General features: G+C 51.0%; 1 protein-coding gene across 3 annotated transcripts in view; it reads right to left on the minus strand.

Annotated features, from left to right (window-relative positions):
• The window catches only part of DYSF (dysferlin), a 101,981-nt gene that overhangs the window by 26,977 nt on the left and 56,050 nt on the right, over positions 1–18,954 (minus strand). For all 3 annotated transcript variants that reach the window (XM_082051893.1, XM_082051892.1, XM_082051894.1), the window contains 9 exons: positions 17,008–17,106; positions 16,180–16,308; positions 14,703–14,858; positions 12,824–12,915; positions 9,252–9,422; positions 8,370–8,512; positions 4,617–4,756; positions 1,502–1,590; positions 1,137–1,232 (listed from right to left, as the gene is read on the minus strand). In XM_082051893.1, coding sequence (XP_081908019.1) covers positions 1,137–1,232; positions 1,502–1,590; positions 4,617–4,756; positions 8,370–8,512; positions 9,252–9,422; positions 12,824–12,915; positions 14,703–14,858; positions 16,180–16,308; positions 17,008–17,106 — 1,115 coding nt within the window. The remainder of the gene's footprint in view (positions 1–1,136; positions 1,233–1,501; positions 1,591–4,616; positions 4,757–8,369; positions 8,513–9,251; positions 9,423–12,823; positions 12,916–14,702; positions 14,859–16,179; positions 16,309–17,007; positions 17,107–18,954) is intronic.

Raw genomic sequence — 18,954 nt, forward strand, 5'->3', positions numbered from 1 at the left:
GGAGAGCGATGTCAGCAAGCGCTGCATGCTCTGGCTCTCCTGGTGACAACCCACAAGCACCATAATTTCAGAGCCCCTGAGCTGGAGCCGATAACAATGCACTTGATGCGAATACCAGGTAAGCAGCGCGCATTCCGGATTTACAGGAGGAAAATTGGGATTGTAAAAAAGGGATTTACAGTCTGTTTCAAAATCCTACCTCTTCCTGCCCATAAATCCAAAGAACGCACAAAATAAGTAAGTCCCTTGGCTGGGATTGCACCATTATACAGAAGATAAAACATAAATGGAGTCAGGCAGAGAAGGGAATGTGCCAGAGGAGTTGCTGCTGGTTGCCACATTTTTTTGTGTCCCAAGGAAAAAAGGGAATTCCAAAAAAAGCAGCTATGCAAACAAGCCAAGCCGTGTCTATGGAACAAGCCCATGGCTGTCCCAGGAGGGCAGCTGGGGAGGAGCTGGCACTGGAAACCACACAACAGTTTGGGTTGGGAGGGATCTTCAAAGGTCTTCCAGCCCAACCCCCGCCACGAGCAGGGACATCTTCAGTGCAGACAACATGTCCCTCTCTCCAATGGCTGGGCTGCTTCCCCACGTCTTATCTCTCTAAACATAAATATTGTCATGAAAGCATCTGAGAGGTGCAAAGAACTTGACATCAGGAGTGGTGATGAGCCCAGCAGAGATGTGTCTGCCAAGAAGGTGGATCCATAGTTGGTGAGGTGTGAATGGCCCCCGCATCCCAAGGGATTTGGGTCTACCACAGCAATGTTCATAGAACCATAGAATCATAGAATCCTTGAATCATTTTGGTTGGAAGAGACCATTAAGATCACGGAGTTCAACTGTTCCCCCATCCCTGTCCCTGCCCCATGTCCTGAGAACCTCATGTCCGTCTGTCCAGCCCTCCAGGGATGGTGACTCCAGCACTGCCCTGGGCAGCCTGTTCGATGCCCCACAGCCCTTTGGGGAAGAAATCGTTCCCCAGATCCAACCTCAACCTCCCCTGGCGCAACTTGAGGCCATTTCCTCTCATTCTATCCATTGCTACTCAGGATGTTGATACAAGGGCCATGTTAACTCCTTCACTGCTGCTCTCGTGCCTTCAGACTATGGTTCACAGAGGTGGGGTGGCTTACCCTTTGACGTAGATGTCACTCATCTTCTCCCCAGTGATGCTGAGGTCATCAAGGATGACGTCCTTGGTGTTCCAGATGATGCAGCGCAAGAAGAACCTGGATGGCACCAGGAATAAAAGCAACGTGAGAGGGTGGAACTCTTGGTCCAGAGCCCACCCAGACAGCCTGGTTGTGCTACTCAGGTTTGCAGCTGAAGGAGCTAAGACATGAGCCATCTTTCCAGAAAAATGAGCCCAAATAGTGATTTCTCAGCTGGGCAGTTGAATTCCTCCCCATCCACCACCTCCAGCCCTCTCCTCTCCCCTCGCAAACAGAAGGTGCTGGAACCAGCACCGCCCCGAGTAAGAAATGAAGAAACAAGTCACCTCTTGGCTCTGCGTGGCGTGATGTTGAATGGGGGGCCGGGCAGCCCCAGAGATTTTGGAAACAGGTCCACCCACATCTGTAGCTTTCCCTGTATGGAAAAAAGATAGACAGGTGAAGCCTAGGGAGCCTCCTAAGTGGGTCATCCTCACCTCCTCAGCAAGCCCTGGCAGTGGAGAGAGGACATATGAAGTGCTCCTGAGTTCTTCAGTTGAAAACTAAGGTTTCCTTAAAGGAAACATGTCACCAAGTATTATATTAAAATTATTTTAGTGATAGTTTGGTATATGTTAATAGCCTGTGATGTGTAAGAGGTTGGTCTGGGTAAGCTGAAGGTGCACTCTGGCTTTACCCTCCATAGGGACAGACTAAAGACGAGGTCTATGGGGGGTGTTGGAGAAGCGAGCTGCTCACTTGTTCTCCACACTGTCACCAGTTGTCACCAGTTATGGGTTTCTGACCATGGGAGTGGAGGACGGGATGAGGAGAGGGGAACCTAAGCCCACTCTGACAAACCCCCTCCAGGCAGAGAGCAGCAGAAATGCAGCTCAGGTCTCAAGGGGGTGGTTTTTAGGTGGTCTCTTTTATTGCAAAACACCAATAGGTGCCAATAAAACATTTTACTGTGCAGCCTCAAGGGTTGAAAGGAAAAAAAAAGCCGCCCTTTGACAATCAGCCCATCACTGAGGGCTCTGTGGTTTCTTGCTTTTAGGCAAGAAAAATCTTCCATTTCAGCAGAAAAATTTAAAAGCCCAACCCGACTTAGAGCTCACTACGAACAGCCCCATTGAGCCAGCCTGTGCTGTGGCTTCGCAGAGGGTCAGCGCCGGGATTTTGGGAACTGCAACACGTACTGAATCATGCGGCATCACCCCAGACCCAGCACCACCCCATGGATGCTCTGGGTCAGAAGCACCAGTGCAGGGGAGGTTGAGGTTGGATGTGGGAACAATTTCTTGCCCAAAGGGCTGTGGGGCATTGAACAGGCTGCCCAGGGCAGTGCTGGAGTCACCATCCCTGGAGGGCTGGACAGACAGACATGAGGTTCTCAGGACATGGGGCAGGGACAGGGGTGGGTTATGGTTGGACTTGGTCATCTTAAGGGGCTTTTCCAACCAAAATGATTCTATGGTTCTATGATAGGACATGGTCTGGTCTAGTGGACAGAAGAGGGTGAGGATCTGGGCCCTGTCTCCAGCATTATAGTAGTTGTAGATGCCCCATCCCTGGAGACATCCCAGGCCAGGCTGGACGGGGCTCTGAGCAACCTCAGCTGGTGAAGATGTCCCTGTCATGGCAGGGGGCACTGGGGGAGCTGGGAAGGGCCCTTCAGCCCAAACCATTCTCTGATTCTCTGAAGGAAGCACCCTTGCTGGTCTCCACGGCTGGTCCAACAAGATCATGACACCTCTAAGAACAGCCTGGCCCAGTTGTCAACCGACAGCAGCCACCTCCTGCCTCTAATCATCATTTTCATCGGGTGAATTAACAGGCAAAGGTGTTCAAGTGGCTATCAGTGAATTTATGAATATTCTGCCAACAGCACCAGAGAGCTGAGCTGGTTAAAAACAAAGTGCATAGGGAAACGGTGCCGCTCGGTGTCCGTGCAGGTTCACACCAGCTCTATTCAAACCACCTTTGCAATGCAACTGCAACGTGTATGACAGACGATAATTAATCATTTTGTTCTCTGGGAAGTAGCATTTTTTTGATCCAAATGCATAAACTACACGTGTGTGTTAATCAAAGAAAAGGACATAGGCTGAATCCAGATACCCAGATTTCCACTGGTTTTGGACAAGCCCGTTCAGCTTTCGTTGGGCTGAAACCCACCCAGCGTGCAGCAGCACCGGCACTGCGCTCCCTGGGGGTGCGTGCTGCGCCAATCCTGCTGCTGCACCCCCAGGGAGGCGCGGTGCCCCGGCAGGGCACTAGGACCATGCGTGAGGGTCTGCACACCAGAACGGCTTGGGAGAGGAAGAGGAGAGGAAGAGGAGAGGAAGAGGAGAGGAAGAGGAGAGGAAGAGGAGACGAAGAGGAGAGGAGAAAGGGAAAAGAAGAGGGGAAAGGGAGAGGGGAGATGAAGAGGGAGAGGGAAAGGCAAAGGGGAGAAAAGGAAAGGAAGGGGAAAGGGAAAAGGAAAGGAAAGAGGAAAAGAAAAAAAGGAAAAGAAAAAAAGGGGAAGGGGAAGGGGAAGAAAAGAAAGAAAATAAAAGAAAAGAAAGAAGAAAAGAGAAGAAAGAAGAAAAGAGAAGAAAGAGAAGAAAGAGAAGAAAGAGAAGAAAGAGAAGAAAGAGAAGAAAGAGAAGAAAGAAAAGAAAGAAAAGAAAGAAAAGAAAGAAAAGAAAGAAAAGAAAGAAAAGAAAGAAAAGAAAGAAAAGAAAGAAAAGAAAGAAAAGAAAGAAAAGAAAGAAAAGAAAGAAAAGAAAGAAAAGAAAGAAAAGAAAGAAAAGAAAGAAAAGAAAGAAAAGAAAGAAAAGAAAGAGAAAGAAAAGGAAAAGAAAGAAAAGGAAAGAAAGAAAAGGAAAGAGAGAAGAGAAGAGAAGAGAAGAGAAGAGAAGAGAAGAGAAGAGAAGAGAAGAGAAGAGAAGAGAAGAGAAGAGAAGAGAAGAGAAGAGAAGAGAAGAGAAGAGAAGAGAAGAAAAAGGAAAGAAGAAGAGAAAAGAAATATAAAAATAACATAAAACAGGATAAAATCATTAAAAATAAAATAAAATAAAATAAAATAAAGTAAAATAAAGTAAAGTAAAGTAAAGTAAAGTAAAGTAAAGTAAAGTAAAGTAAAGTAAAGTAAAGTAAAGTAAAGTAAAGTAAAGTAAAGTAAAGTAAAGTAAAGTAAAGTAAAGTAAAGTAAAGTAAAGTAAAGTAAAGTAATAAAATGTGAGCAAATGCTGATGCAAATGAACACAGGAGGATGGACTCGATCTCCCCAAGCACCCTGAGCCGGTCCCCTCGCTGAGCTCCAGCCTGGGCTCGGCTCTGCCCCATAAGCCGCGTCCCGTCCCCGGAACAGCCCGTCTGGCGGGACAGGCGTCCCCAGCACAGCCCCGCAGTGACCCAGCCACCCACGGACAGCAGCTGCTGTTGTCCTTGTCCCGGCCGTGTCCCAGCACCCACCTGCTCGATGTCCGGCTGCAGAGGGCTGTACAGGGCTCTGGTCTCCACATGCTCGGGCACCAGCCCCTGCTTGCGCAGGGCGGCCAGGGCGAGCCGCTCCTCCACCGGCCCCAGGTGCGGGTTCAGGGCTTTGCCGTCCTCTGCCACAGAGCAAAGAGCAGCGTCACACCATGGCGTGGCCAGCGATCTCACCACCCACAGGAGCAAGCACCAGCCCCTGGGCAGATGCGGTTCTCAGGGACGCGGGTTAGTGCAAGAGTTAGGTTATGGTTGGACTCCATGATGCTGAGGGTCTCTTCCAACCAAAATGATTCTACGACCTCGTCAGGTCACATAGATTCATGTACGTTCAGGTCCTCAAGTGCTCAGGAGCCTGATCTTCTCTTACAGTGGGAGCAACTTTGCTTCCCCAGTTCCCATCTTGTGCTTCACCTACTCGAGGGGTGTGGGCAGGGATCAGATGATGGGAATGATCCAGCTCTGCTGGGAGGACATGCTGAGAGAGTCGGGGGCTCTGGGGAGACCTCATTGTGGCCTTTCTCGACTCAATAGGGGCCAGTAAGAGAGATGGGGATGGACTTTTGAGCAGGGTCTGTAGTGACAGGACAAGGGGTGATGGTTTTAAACTAAAGGAGGGAGATTCAGGCTGGACAGGGGGAAGGAATTGTTGCCCTGAGGGTGGTGAGAGCCTGGCCCAGGTTGGGCAGAGAGGTGGTGGCTGAACCATCCCTGAGACATCCCAGGCCAGGCTGGACGGGGCTCTGAGCACCCTGAGCTGGTGCAGATGTCCCTGTCATGGCAGGGGTAACTGGGGGGCTGTGAAGGGCCCTGCAACCCAAACTGTTCTATGATTTGCAAATCCACCAACATCACAAACCCTCCTGGGCCTGGGGAAACCTGTTTCCCGTGGGACATGTGGGCAAACCATCGCACAATGGGGCAGGGACCTGCGGGGACTCTTCGCAAATCCCCTCCCAAATCACAGCAAGTGAAACATTGCAAGGACCAAGCTGAAGCACAGGGAGGGTGTTGGTCTCTTCTCCCAAGTAGCAAGTGATAGGATGAGAAGAAATGGCCTCAGGTTGCTCCAAGGAAGGTTCAGATTGGTTCTTAGGAAAAAATTATTAATGGAAAGGGTTGTGAAACAAAGGAACAGGCTGCCCAGGGCAGTGGCGGAGTCACCATCCCTGGAGGGGTGTAAAAGAAGTGGAGATGAGTTTCTTAAGGTCATGGGTTAGTGCTAGATTGAGGTTATGGTTGGACTCAATGATCTTAAGGGTCTCTTCCAACCAAAATGATTCTATGATTCTCTGATTCTATGCATCTATGAACCTGCTCCACACTAGATCCTAATCCCTCTGCAGGCAGGTCAGACAAGACCTACTAATAATGGACATTTTTTGACTTCTCCAGCACCCAGGATCCCCTGATGCACCCAGGACGGCCAGCCTGGGCTCGGCCGAGCCTTCTCCTGCCCCCCCATCCCACAGGGCGCGCGGGGCTGGTGCAGGACATCACCCCCGAGACGCCGCCTTCCAGCGTCCCGAGGCCACGCACCTTCGAGGACTTTGAAATGAAACGCGCTCCATAAATATTATTACAGCTCTGCAACTTTCAGGTGATATATCCCAGCTCCTTTCTTGGCAAGATCTTGAAGTGGTTAACTTCAGACATATGGGCTATTACCCAAGCAGTGGAAACCTGGCGTGTGCGTGCCTGTGTGTGTGTATGAACAGGAAAAAGAAAAAGCCCCTCTCAGAAAACAACAAATGTGGGGGTTATGGAATAATGGTCCGGGTGCAGCGCTTGTAAAACCCATGCTCTCATGTTTAATAGCTTCACTTTATCCCGCCAGGTTCAGATCTGACATTGCTCTGCGAACACAGCTGGTTTCCAGATCTCCTTGAGGTCAAGCATCAGACTTTGTTCTGGTTTTTTGAACTGCTTGCCATTAAAGCAGAGGAAGGTGAAAGGCAGGGGCTGGGAGAGGGGGGAAGACCCCGCTCGGTCTGACACCTTTCCAGCCCTTCGCTGAAAACGTTTCATATAACGAGAGGCTGCAAAGGAGCCGCTGCTTCCCCACTCCTCCTCCTGAGGGGAGAACCGTGATTTTGTGCCTTCATTCCCAAAACAGGGACGGAATGAGCCCTGGGTTGGGGATCGGTCTCTGCTCCCCAGGAACAAGCGCCAGGAGCAGAGGAAACGGCCTCAAGTTGCACCGGGGAGGTTGAGGTTGGATGTGGGAACAATTTCTTCCCCAAAGGGCTGTGGGGCATTGAACAGGCTGCCCAGGGCAGTGCTGGAGTCACCATCCCTGGAGGGCTGGACAGACGGACATGAGGTTCTCAGGACATGGGGCAGTGCTGGGGTGGGTTATGGTTGGACTTCATCTTAAAGGTCTTTTCTACTTACTTAAATAATTCTGCAGTTCTATGGCTCTATGAGCTTGTGCCTCTGCAGGCCGTCTCCTCCGTGGTGGCTCTGCAACACTGTGGTGGCCTTAGCAAAGTCACACTGCAGCCCCCGGGCCGTACAGGGGGGTTCCCCCCGCTCCCTGGGCCAAAACACCCCTTCCTTGCCTTAAAGCAGAGTTTTCTATAAAGGTAAACAACTTCCTCCAAGAAGTTGGACAGGCACCAGGATAATGCAGATGTCAGTGCTGGTGGGGTTTTGTGCAAACAAGAAAATGCCTCCCCAGCACTCACTGATATTTGCTCCTTGCCGGCACAGGCTGATTTTGCGCCCCCAGGTAGAGCGCACAGCCCCAGGCTGGGCTGTGGTGTGATATCGGGGGCACTGATTGTATGATATTGTCTCCCTCTAGTGACTCCAGCCCCAAAATACAGAGACATCAACAGCACAACTGCACCTCCTGCCCCAGCAGCTGGGAAATCAGCCTGCAGCTTGATGGACGTTGCTGCTCCCAGCCTGAGCGGGTTTGGGTTGCTGCAAGCGGCAAAGGGCATGGCTCAAGTCCAAGGTTAATGTGGCTGGATTGCAGATCTGGGTTCAGCCCTGGGGTCTGGTGCAGATCCAACCTGCAGATTTAGGGGCAGAGCCAAGCTTGGGAAAGGGGCAGAGCCAACCTGGGCAGCAAGGTGAGGAGCACGGGGAGGTGTCACCACCCAGTCCTGGCCTCCACAGTCATCCACCATCACAGAATCACAGAAAGTCCTGAGCCAGAAGGGACCATCAGGATCATCAGTTCCAACTGCTGTCCGTGCACAGGACACCCCACAGGTCACCCCGTGTGTCTGAGGACGGTGTCCGGTCTCTTCTTGAACACTGTCAGGTTGGGCCGTGACCCCTCCCTGGGGAGCCTGTTCAGTGTCCAGCCCCTCTGGGGAAGAACCTTTTCCCATGTCCCACTGCCCCTCCCTGGCACATCTGCTGCCGTTCCCTGGGCTCTGTCACTGTCCCAGAGCAGAGCTCAGCCTGCCCCTCCTGCTCCTGCTGAGGAACCTGCAGCCCATGAGCTCTGCCCTCAGGCTGCTCTGCTCAGCTGAGCAAACCCAGGGACTGCAGCCGCTGCTCACACGGCTTCATCTCCAAACCTTCACCGACTTCACAGCCTCCTCTGGACACTCCAGTAGCTTTATCTCCTTTTCTCCCGTGTCCCCAGCCCTGCACACGGTGAATGCTCCAGGTGAGGCCGCTCCAGCGCAGAGCAGAACATTCATAACCTCCAACTCCATCCCTCACTCTGGACAAAGGAAAGCTATTTGCAACCCCAACGCAGCTGCGGTACCTTACCCAGCTCAGAGAGGATGTACTCTTGATCCCTGAAGGTGAGCCGGTCGGACTTGTAGACAGGAGCCTTGTAGTTGTGCTGCAGGGAGAAGAGGTGAAGCAGCTGGGAAGGACGGAGCTGGTCTCGCCACTGGTTGGGTCCAGAGCTGAAACCAGACAGGGGGGAAAACAGCAGCTTGAGACATGATCACAGAACAGTTTGGGTTGGAGGGACCTTCCCATCTCCCCCAGTGCCCCCTGCCATGACAGGGACATCTTCACCAGCTCAGGGTGCTCAGAGCCCCGTCCAGCCTGGCCTGGGATGTCTCCAGGGATGGTTCAGCCACCACCTCTCTGGCCAGCCTGGGCCAGGCTCTCACCACCCTCAGGGACAACAATTTCTTCCTCATGTTCCTTCATCCTCCAGCCTCAACAAGGGGCCACGGCAGCGTTAGCACAGAGAGGGCTGGTCTGGGGAAGGTGCAGCTCGCTCTGAGTCTGTGGTCACTGGTGAATGGGGTTGCGTGTCCCACAGCCCACCCAGCCCCAGCTTGAAGGGCCAGGGTTCCCTGATACCCCCCAGACCCAGCATGTCACCCCTCAGCTGGCCCTGTGCATGGTGTCCTCACCATGGTATGCCCCAGAGGCACCAGGGGTGTCACGGGATCTCCCCAAGGAGGTTTTTGTTATTTGAAGCATTTCATGCTTCAGGAGGAGAGCCAGGGCTCAGGGAAGGTCCTCAACTGTGGGGCTTCCCTGGGTGAACCTGTCTCTCCAGACACATGTCTGGTGAAGCACAGCACTGGTCGGGTCCCCCCGGGCCAGCAGACCCCTGGGCCATCACCCTGGTCCCCATGACCAGCTCCCACAGCCCCAGCAGCTACAGAGACCCACAGAGGTACCTACACGCAGTAGGTTTGGGGGAGGCCACAGCGTGCCCCGTATTTAGACAGGAACCGGTTCTCCAGGTCTATGACGGTCTCCCCAATCTTCTCATCCTTCGAGAGGAGGTCGTAGTCATAGAGCGCGATCTTCAGGTCCTTCTCCAGGGGCAGGGTGCAGCTCAGCTCGAACATCCTGCGTAAAGGGAGATGAGAAACCCCCGTGAGATGGAGGTTGATGCTGCTGAGTGACCCACGGAACACAGACCCACACCCTCCCAACCCACCAGAGCTGGGAAGGACAAGCACACATGCATCGGGTTTATTTTTGCCTGGTTAACTTATCCTCCAGTAAACTTTGCTCTCTGCTTAATTTCACCATCTGCTAATTGGACATGTTGTTGGTCACAGCAACATCCAGGGAAATAGAGCAGCAGGGGAAAGTCAGGAATCATGATTGCCATGGGATTTGAAAGGGGGAGAAATGACAGCTTTAAAAAAATATCTGCCCTTTGAGCCCAAAGAGCAAATGCCCAAAGCAGGAGCCAAGCCTGCCTGGGCCAAGCCTGCCTGGGCCAAGCCGGAGACTGACCCCTCAAAGCCTCCTTGGCCTCTTCTCCTGGTTCTAAGTGATTTTTTTGTCATTGTCTCCTCTGCCATCATTACACCACAGTCCACACACTGACATGGAATCGCAGCATTGTCTTGGTTGGAAAAGACCCTCAAGATCACCAAGTCCAACCATTCCCCACCCTGTCCCTGCCCCGTGTCCTGAGAACCTCATGTCCGTCTGTCCAGCCCTCCAGGGATGGTGACTCCAGCACTGCCCTGGGCAGCCTGTTCAATGCCCCACAGCCCTTTGGGGAAGAAATTGTTCCCCAGATCCAACCTAATCACATAACACAAAGCAAGAGCAAACCTTCCTGTCCCTCTTCAAACAAAGGGTGGCAAGAGACAAAGCACCAAGACCCCCCACTCTGCCAAAACACAACACCCTGCCCCACACTGAACGGGTGCTCGGGGATGTTGACGTGGAAGGTGGAACCGCTGGGTGAGCGGAACAGCAGGATCTGACCCAGCACTCCCACCCCCTCCACCTGCCGCTAAAGGCAGGGGATGGTGGACAGAAACACAATGCTCATTCCCACCACCAGCACCCACCCCACAGCAGCTTTTAAAGAGGGGAAGTGAGTAATTATGCCACCAATTAAGAGTGCAGGAGGAACTGGGGTCAGCAGAAAGTAATTAGCTGGAGCTGGCTGGCAGCCAGCCGCCCAGGGAAAGCTCGTGAAACGGGAGGGTTAACAGCCGCCAGCAGCCAGGACCTCGGCTTTACATCTTGCTTTAAAGACGGGGTGGGAGGCGCAGTGCGCTGTCTAGACAGGCTCTGGCTGGGAGCCAGGCTTGGCCTTGGAGGCCGGCTCAGCCAGGCTGAGCTCACCCAGGCCTGGCTGTGGGCTCTGACAGGGCAGGAGCTCCTGGCCCACGGGACAGCACGGCTTCCTTGCAGAATCACAGACGGTTTGGGTTGGAAGGACCTTCCCAGCTCCCCAGTGCCCCCCTGCCATGACAGGGACATCTTCACCAGCTCAGGTTGCTCAGAGCCCCGTCCAGCCTGGCCTGGGATGTCTCAGGGATGGTTCATCCACCACCTCTCTGGCCAACCTGGGCCAGGCTCTCACCACCCTCAGGACAACAATTTCTTCCTCATGTCCAGCCTGAATCTCCCTCCTTTAGTTTAAAACCATCACCCCTTGTCCTGTCACAACAGGCCCTGCTCGAAAGTCTGTCCCCATCTTTCTTATCAGCCCCTTTTAAGCCCAGAAAGGCCACAATAAGGGGTCCCTGGAGCTTCTCTTCTCCAGGCTGAACGGAACACTCTAGATGGGGAGCCACCTCTCTGTGTTCACCATAGGACAGGCAGAGCTGCCGTCTCCATTTGGCAGAAGAGAAGGGAACTGTGTATCTAATACACACTGTTCTCCGCGGTCTCACCAGTGTCACCCTCGCCAGCCCTGTCCCTTTTTCTCCATCCTTGCAGACCTTGTATCTCCCTCTCCATCCTGATTTGTTGGGAAGGTGTCGGAGCATCGACATCCTGAGTTGGCAGGAGCCACCTAAGGAAAGCAGCTGGACTAACATGGAGCAAGGCTTGAGCCCTCTGTGCTGAACCACAAACCCCACGTTTAGTCCCAGCTTTTCTAGTAGACCAAAGTCTTATCAGTACATGGATGCTGAGCACCAGGTTTTCCTCCATCTCCCTCCACTTTTCCTGGTGCTTTCTGGCTCTGACAAATACTATTTTTCTGAAAACAACATTATCTTTTGCCTTTTATTGGAAGCTTGTGGCCCTACTGCAAAGCACGTAACTCAACCAGCACATATTGCATTTATAGATAATTTTCAGGGCCCCTGATTTTGAGGTGTCCCACGCCACAGTCTAATCAGACAGGCCTCAACTTATCATGTCTTTTCTTCAGACTTGGAACCAAAGTGTCTGAATGAGGAGCAGAGTTCCCAGGCCCTCTCTGCCATCGCTGGGATGAGGTAGATGCCTCCACATGGGAATCTCGGTTCTAACCAACCCTCCTGTGGCAGTTGCACATTCCCCCTGAGACCTGGAGCCTTCAATGGGGCAGCTGATGGCTCTTTTAGCACCTTAATGGGACCCTGAGGCAGTCGACAGGGTCGCTGCAAAGTTCCTGGACCATGTTGTAATGCCCACAGCCAGATCTGCCCAGACTATCAAACGGGGTGTCCGCCGAAGGCCCCCTTGGAGGGGTCTTCTCAGAGCAGCGGGTCTGTGAGCTGGAGCGCTCTCCTTAGACTGGGACACTGTCTAAGGAGACTTCCCGGGATTGAGAGCGCCTCAGCGCCTCGTTTGGGTGAGCGGTTATTTACTGGATAGATCCTTGAATGAGTCCTTGCCTAAGCAGGCAAGCGTGAGTCCTTGCCTAGCTCAGGCAAGTGACTATTTCTTGTGGGTACCCTGCAGTCAGAGGGTCTGGGTTTGTTTCTTGTGAGTGTGTGCATGCACACTGTGGATCCTCATTATTCTTATTTTGCTGTACCCCAATAATCTCCTCAACTGATAGCCGAACCTGTATTTTATGTTGTCGGAGAGCTGACTAATTGTATAAACCCTGTTTCTAGTCGGTTGATTTACTGCACTTCTCCAGCTAGAATGAAGTCTGTTTTGGAACTTGTTGTCCGCCTAAGCTGACTCTGGGTGCCTACGTGACATCTCTGTCCATCCCAGTCCATGCTCCACAGCTCAAAAGCCCCAGGGAGAGGATGAACATGAGCCATGGTGGGTAGGATGGTGGTCAAGCCAAGGCCAGACTCACTTCAGCAAGGTTGGACATGAGGGGAGAACACGCCATGGGAAGCACAGATGGTTTGGGTTTGTGGGACCTTCCCAGCCCCCCAGTGCCCCCCCTGCCATGACAGGGACATCTTCAGCAGCCCAGGTTGCGCAGAGCCCGTCCAGCCTGGCCTGGGATGTGGGTTGGAATGGGACGGTCCGGCTGGCCCAGCCTTATTCCCTTAATACCACATAAAAAAATCACATGGACTCCAAACGGAATCCAAACTTACTTTCCAAAGATAGGCTCCAGCGTGCAGGCGATGTAATTTTCTTGGTCATTTATGGATTTCTTTCCCACTGAAATCTTCACGTAAGGATCGCACTAAAGAGGAGCGCAAAAGGAAACACAAGACAGAGTCATTGTGCTGCAGTATTGATGGTGAAGGAATAACTCTGCCTGCCCTTGTCCCAGGACATTCCGCCCCCCTTGGCAAACCCTCTTTTCAAGGGTGGGACAGTCTGGCCATTAGCTCCTTAAATCCATGACAAGATCTCCCTGCACTGTGGTTCCTGAGGGCGACCAAAGGACCCGTTGTGGGACAGAGTCCAAACCCTTTGGAGGCGATGGGATGGAAAAGCAATAAATGAGCATGAAGAAAACTACTTCTGGCTTCTCCATGAGCTGCCTTGCTCTGAAGTCCTCAGGATGTCCCTGTCCGCATCTGAGCCACCTATTTTGGGGTTCCATCAAGGTCATCAGTTCCTCAGTTTGGGGACTAGTCAAAAATAGATCCACAACTGTACACGACTAAACTGTCAAAGGAGAATTATTGTGTTTCAAAACACGTGGCTCAAAAACTCTTATTGCCAAGATGCTGCAACAACTTTAAAAACAAATGGAAACATCTTTTAAAATGAAGCCGTATTGTGCATCTAAAAATTATATCAGATGGGGTTTTTTACAAGTTTTTAAGCTTCTCTCTCACAACTAAAACTGTTCTGGGAAACCAGCGTAAATTTGAGAAGTGATTAAATTGACTCGAGTCAGCACTTTTGCCATGGGGAGAAGAAAACGAGAAAAACAAAAAACGCAAAGAAAAACTTCAGCTAAAAGGTTTCACCCAGTTTGGGGCCAATAGCTGAGATCTCATCAGTTTAGCTGCACATTAAAAAATAATAGAACAGAACAGAACAGAACAGAACAGAATAGAATAGAAGTAAAATAAATAAAATAAAATAAAATAAAAATAAAAAAATAAAAAAATAAAAAAATAAAAAAATAAAAAAATAAAAAAATAAAAAAAAATAAAATAAAATAAAATAAAATAAAATAAAATAAAATAAAATAAAATAAAATAAAATAAAATAAAATAAAATAAAATAAAATAAAATAAAATAAAATAAAATAAAATAAAATAAAGGAAAAGGACAAGGAAAAGCTGGGGAAGCTGCAGGGCAGGCTCCTCGCCCCTTGCCCTGCGGGAGCAGGGATGGGCACCAGGGCTCTGCTTGTCTCCCCTGGGCCGGGCTGAGCACCAGGAGACATCAGAGCACAGAAGGCAAGACTGCGGTCAAACCTGCTTTGGTTTTGGTTTTCAGTGTTAATCTCCTACAGGAGGTTTCTAAGACATGTCAAACCTTCCTTACAAGTCCGTTTTAAACCCTGGGAAGTTTAAAAAGCAGTTTTGTTTTCTTCATGTCAAAATATATCCCATACATTTTTTTGACTTTTACCCCGTTTTCTGGAGGAACAAAGACAGTTAAGAAGGACTTTTCCCTGGTTTTCTTTGAACACTTTCCTGTTGAACCAACACCATTTTCTTTTCTGCACTGCATTTTTCCTCCAGCCTGGCGAAGCTGTGCAAAGAGCAGCCATGGCAAAGGCATCATTTCGTTTCCTTTGGCATCAAGGTGCAAAAAACCCCAACAACTCAGCTATTTTAACGAGCCCAACCAACAACCCCCCCGGATGGAGGAAGAGTTGGCTCTGGGACTCCCAGATGTTGCAATGGGGGCAGAAAGAAGGGATAGATGTTCTAATTTTTGCTGTCACCATTCTTTCATTTTAAGGCATAGACCCCAACTTTGATCAATTCGGGCTGATCTGTTGGTTGAGCCCACCCCATGAGCCAACGCTGAGGTCCACCAGAGCCTTCCCCAGTGCCGTACCTTCCCATTGGCGTCCTTGGGCTGGAGGCCGAAGGCTCGGACGATGTAGACCCTGACGAGACACTCCTGGGGTCCTCTGGCCGGCAGCTGGTGGAACTGCCGAGGCGGCACCGGGACTCGCGGGTCATCTGGGAGAGGGTAAATTTTGAAGGAACCCTGCGAAGGACAAACATGTTCAGCATGTTGGGTGACGCAGACGCATCTCGTGTGAGCAGGATTGCAACAGCCGCCTCGGTGGTTGTGTAGAATTATTGAATCAGAATCACAGATGGTTTGGAGGAAGGACCTTCCAAGCTCATCTAGTCCAACTCCTGCCATGACAGGGACATCTTCAGCAGCTCAGGGTGCTCAGAGCCCCGTCCAGCCTGGCCTGAGATGTCTCCAGGGATGGTTCAGCCACCACCTCTCTGGGTACCTGCCCAGGCTCTCAGCACCCTCAGGGTGGTGATCACAGAATCTCAGAATCACTTTTGTTGGAAAAGCCCCTCAAGGTCATGAAGTCCAACCATAACCCACCCTGTCCCTGACCATGTCCTGAGAACCTCATGTCCGTCTGTCCAGCCTTCCAGGGATGGTGACTCCAGCACTGCCCTGGGCAGCCTGTTCAATGCCCCACAGCCCTTTGGGGAAGAAATTGTTCCCACATCCAACCTCACCCTCCCCTGGCGCAACTTGAGGCCATTTCATCCTGTCAGGCCCTTCATGGCCAAGGGACCAGCACCACGGTGACGAGTTGTCCGTATCGCTCATTTCTTGCCTGAACATCAATGCAAACTCTAAATCTGCACAGAACCACCCCAGCCTGTTTGCCCTTCTACTCCACCATCCTCTGAGCCTTCACACTATTGGAGATGTGAAGGAGCCTTGCTATAAACCAGACCCCCAAAAGGTTTAGGCTGAGACTTTGTCAGTAGGGTCAGTTTTAAGGGCTCCTGACTGAGGCAGCTGGTTCCTGACAGAGGGACGGGGGGAGAAGACAGAAAATGCCAAAATTTACAAGGGTTTTATTCACCAGAGCTGATTCCCTCCCAGGGAAGTGGCAGGAATTGGTCTCTGGGTGTCACTTGGGGAAGGACAGTGCTGAGAATGAGTAGGAATTATTAAATAAAGAAAAGGCAAAAAGCTTAGAAAAATTGAATCCCTCTCCTTATAAACATGCTAAAGGTAAAAAGAGCAAGAGATGCATCGCTTACATCCAGCATTGGCTCCAGATGAGTTTTGCTGGAGGATGATCATAGAATCATAGAACAGAATCATGGCACAGCCTAGGCTGGGCTTAAAGCACGCAGAGCACTCGCTGCTGGGAATACAGGCAGGTGGCTCAGACTGGGCCCAGTGCTCTACTTTTATGGCCCGTTTCTCACTGAATTCCTACCCAAAAATAGTTAATCAGCATCATCCCACCCCACAGCAAGACCTTCCGCCCAGAGCGTGTGTTCCCGGGTATGGGGAGAGGTGGGAAGAGAGACCGTCGCACCTTGAACTCCCCCACCACCGAGGGGTCGTCGCTCAGGTCCTGCGCCCGGCCGCGGTACAGCTTGAACGTGTGGCAGAAGTCGGAGAGATGCTCAAAGTCCTCCACGTTCTCCAGCTCCGTCTCGTAGACCTGGGGACAGACAGACAGACAGGGGGACAAGGGCAGGGACTGCTCCTGGGCACTCCGCACTGACCTGGGCCAAGACTTGACCCACGCTCCTCGGGCTGGAGGAAACACCACCCACAGGGACAGGGTCCTGTCCCCCTTGCTGCCCCCAACCCAGGACAGAGATGAAGATCTGGCCTTTGGCAACCCTACAATAACTAACAGCACATCATGGAAGACCCAGACTAAGCCAAGGTCTTGCAGAGGGTTTTTCATCAACCTTCCTGCTGGGAGCGTTTTCCTTAAGACCAGTCTTAAGCCTGGTCTGCTCCATTTTAGTCCTGTTTGGGCTTCTGTATTAATTTTAGCCCTTCTTGTAAGAGGGAGTCTAAACCTCCCGTTCCATGAGCAACCTCTGGCTTTCCCTCTCGTTCCCAAACACTCCTCAGGGTGGTGGGTCCCGGCTCCTCTGCCCCTTCAAAAAGTGACAATTCCTTGAAGGCTGCAAAGTGGGAAGTTACCAGAAAGCACTTTGCAAAGAAAACCAAGTTTTTAAAATAGTTATTTTTTTAAAAGAAAAGTACCTGCTCTCTAAGGAAATTTATCCACATTTCCCCCCCCATAGGAAAACAAACCCTAAATGCTAAAAAAAAATCAAAATGCATGGAAAAACATAATGGAGCTTGAGAGTCCAATGAGTCAGAATTAGCCAAGGCCACTTACCTTCAGGGTGTCGAAGCCCTTCTCTAAATAGCAGCCACATTTTTCTCTCTCTCCCGTGGAAGCGTAGAATTTGCTCCACCAGTCAATGAACTCTTCCTCCTGGCAGCAAGGGACCCCAGTTACACACCCCCATGAGCAAACCCCGGCGCGCGGTGACACCAGCATCTCCCATCACCCCAGAGCTGACCCGTTCTGCCAGAGGTGACCATCCCCACGGCACAGCCTGGCCCTGGGGGGCTCTGACCTGCAGATGTGATGAGGCTCTTGTGAACCCAACCTGCAGCTCTTCCCTCCCTGCTTTCAAGGTGTTTTGGGGATGTTTCCACCCCAAATCCTGGTGGTGCAGCCACAGCAACACCATGGGCCTAGAATCATTGAATTATTTTGGTTGGTAGAGACCCTCAAGGTCATCGAGTCCAACCATAACCCACCCCTGGCACTGCCGCATGTCCTGAGAACCTCATCTCTGGTCTGTTCAACCCTCCAGGGATGGTGACTCCAGCACAGGATGAGATAGAGCCCAGAAGAAGATATTTGCAGCATTTTTGGGGACAGATTTTGGCCATTTTGGGTGCTGGTCTTCTGAGGACCACAGTGTAGGACCACACAGGGCACAAGACAAATTAATTCTCATGCTAACGTGGTCCTGATAACCTGAAATTCATGAGGGCTGATCTTAAACTCATCCCCTGCTTTAGGCTTTGCCTGGAAGGTTTGGGGGTTTCTGAGCTGGGGCTTGTCCCTCTGGTTTGTGCCCGTGCCCCATCCGAACTCCCCATCCAAACAAACAGATGCTCCTTAAAACCAAATGGTGCTCAGGTGCTGGACTTCTCTATGGAAGAACATAACGATTTTCTCAAAGAAATGGGCAAATCTCATCCTGAAAACACCACAGCCCAAGGAGCATTTTCCTCCTGTGCCACCAAAGTGCAGAGCAGCTCCAAGGCTCTGTCCCATGAAGAAAGGCGGTGGGCGGCTCCAGAAATGTAGGTGTTTGCTAAGAGCACCATTTCTGAGGTTTGTACAAGCCCAGTGAAGGGGCTTTGAGTGCGATTCATGAAACATTCCTGAGAAATAATGATGTCTTATTTTAGAAGTCCACAAAATTCCATCACACTGACCTAATGGAGGAATCTTAATAGAGGTTTATTTGATTTATATTTGAAGCCAGCGGTGCAGGCTTTAAATTGCTGTCTTGAATAGACATTGTTTTTAATAGAAATATTACATAAATTAACTCTGAGGCCTCTGCTGCCTCCCTTTTTTTTAAGAAAAAAAGTTGCCTTTCATCACTTCCCCTGTTTTATTGTTTAAAAAGCTACAGGCTGACCATCGTGGCTTTATTACGGCATTCCACAGGTACTGAGTTACACAGAAAACACTTAAAATAACCTGATGACTTACCCACGGTATCTTCTGCAGCCCCAAGACAAAGCACTTGGTTAGATAATTTTGCTGATTTCTACGGTTACAAAAAAAAAAAAAACGGGGGGGGGAAGGAAAATAAAAAGGAGGCAAGGGGAGCTGCTGGAATGTTAATAGAGAAGGACATGGATCCATTTGCCTGCAAATGGGAAAGCCAGGGAAGGCAGCGGCTCCGCCACGCAAGCGGCGCAATTCAGGGATCTGATTTAGCAACCAGGTGGAAGCCAAAAATCAACTCCCGTGTTTTGTCTTGGGCAGGAAGGGAATGGTCCTCGGGGTCGGGGTCTGTGCTCTGTTTTCAGCAAGTTAAAAGCCCATTTTTCCTTCCTTCCATCCCGCCTCGAAGGGAGACAATTCTTCCCAAAGATACAGTATAGATGACAGCTCTGAGCTGACCTTATCCCAAAGGTCTGGGCTGACTCACCGGTGTTTTACACGCGGGGATGGAGCACGTGGGCACCGCTGCGGGACCGGGGGAAGGAATCACCCTTTATTGCGGTGAAAAAGGTAAAAGCAACTAAT

The sequence above is a fragment of the Streptopelia decaocto genome, assembly GCF_964273445.1.
Source record: "Streptopelia decaocto genome assembly, chromosome: 4".
Classification (NCBI taxonomy): Eukaryota; Metazoa; Chordata; class Aves; order Columbiformes; family Columbidae; genus Streptopelia; species Streptopelia decaocto.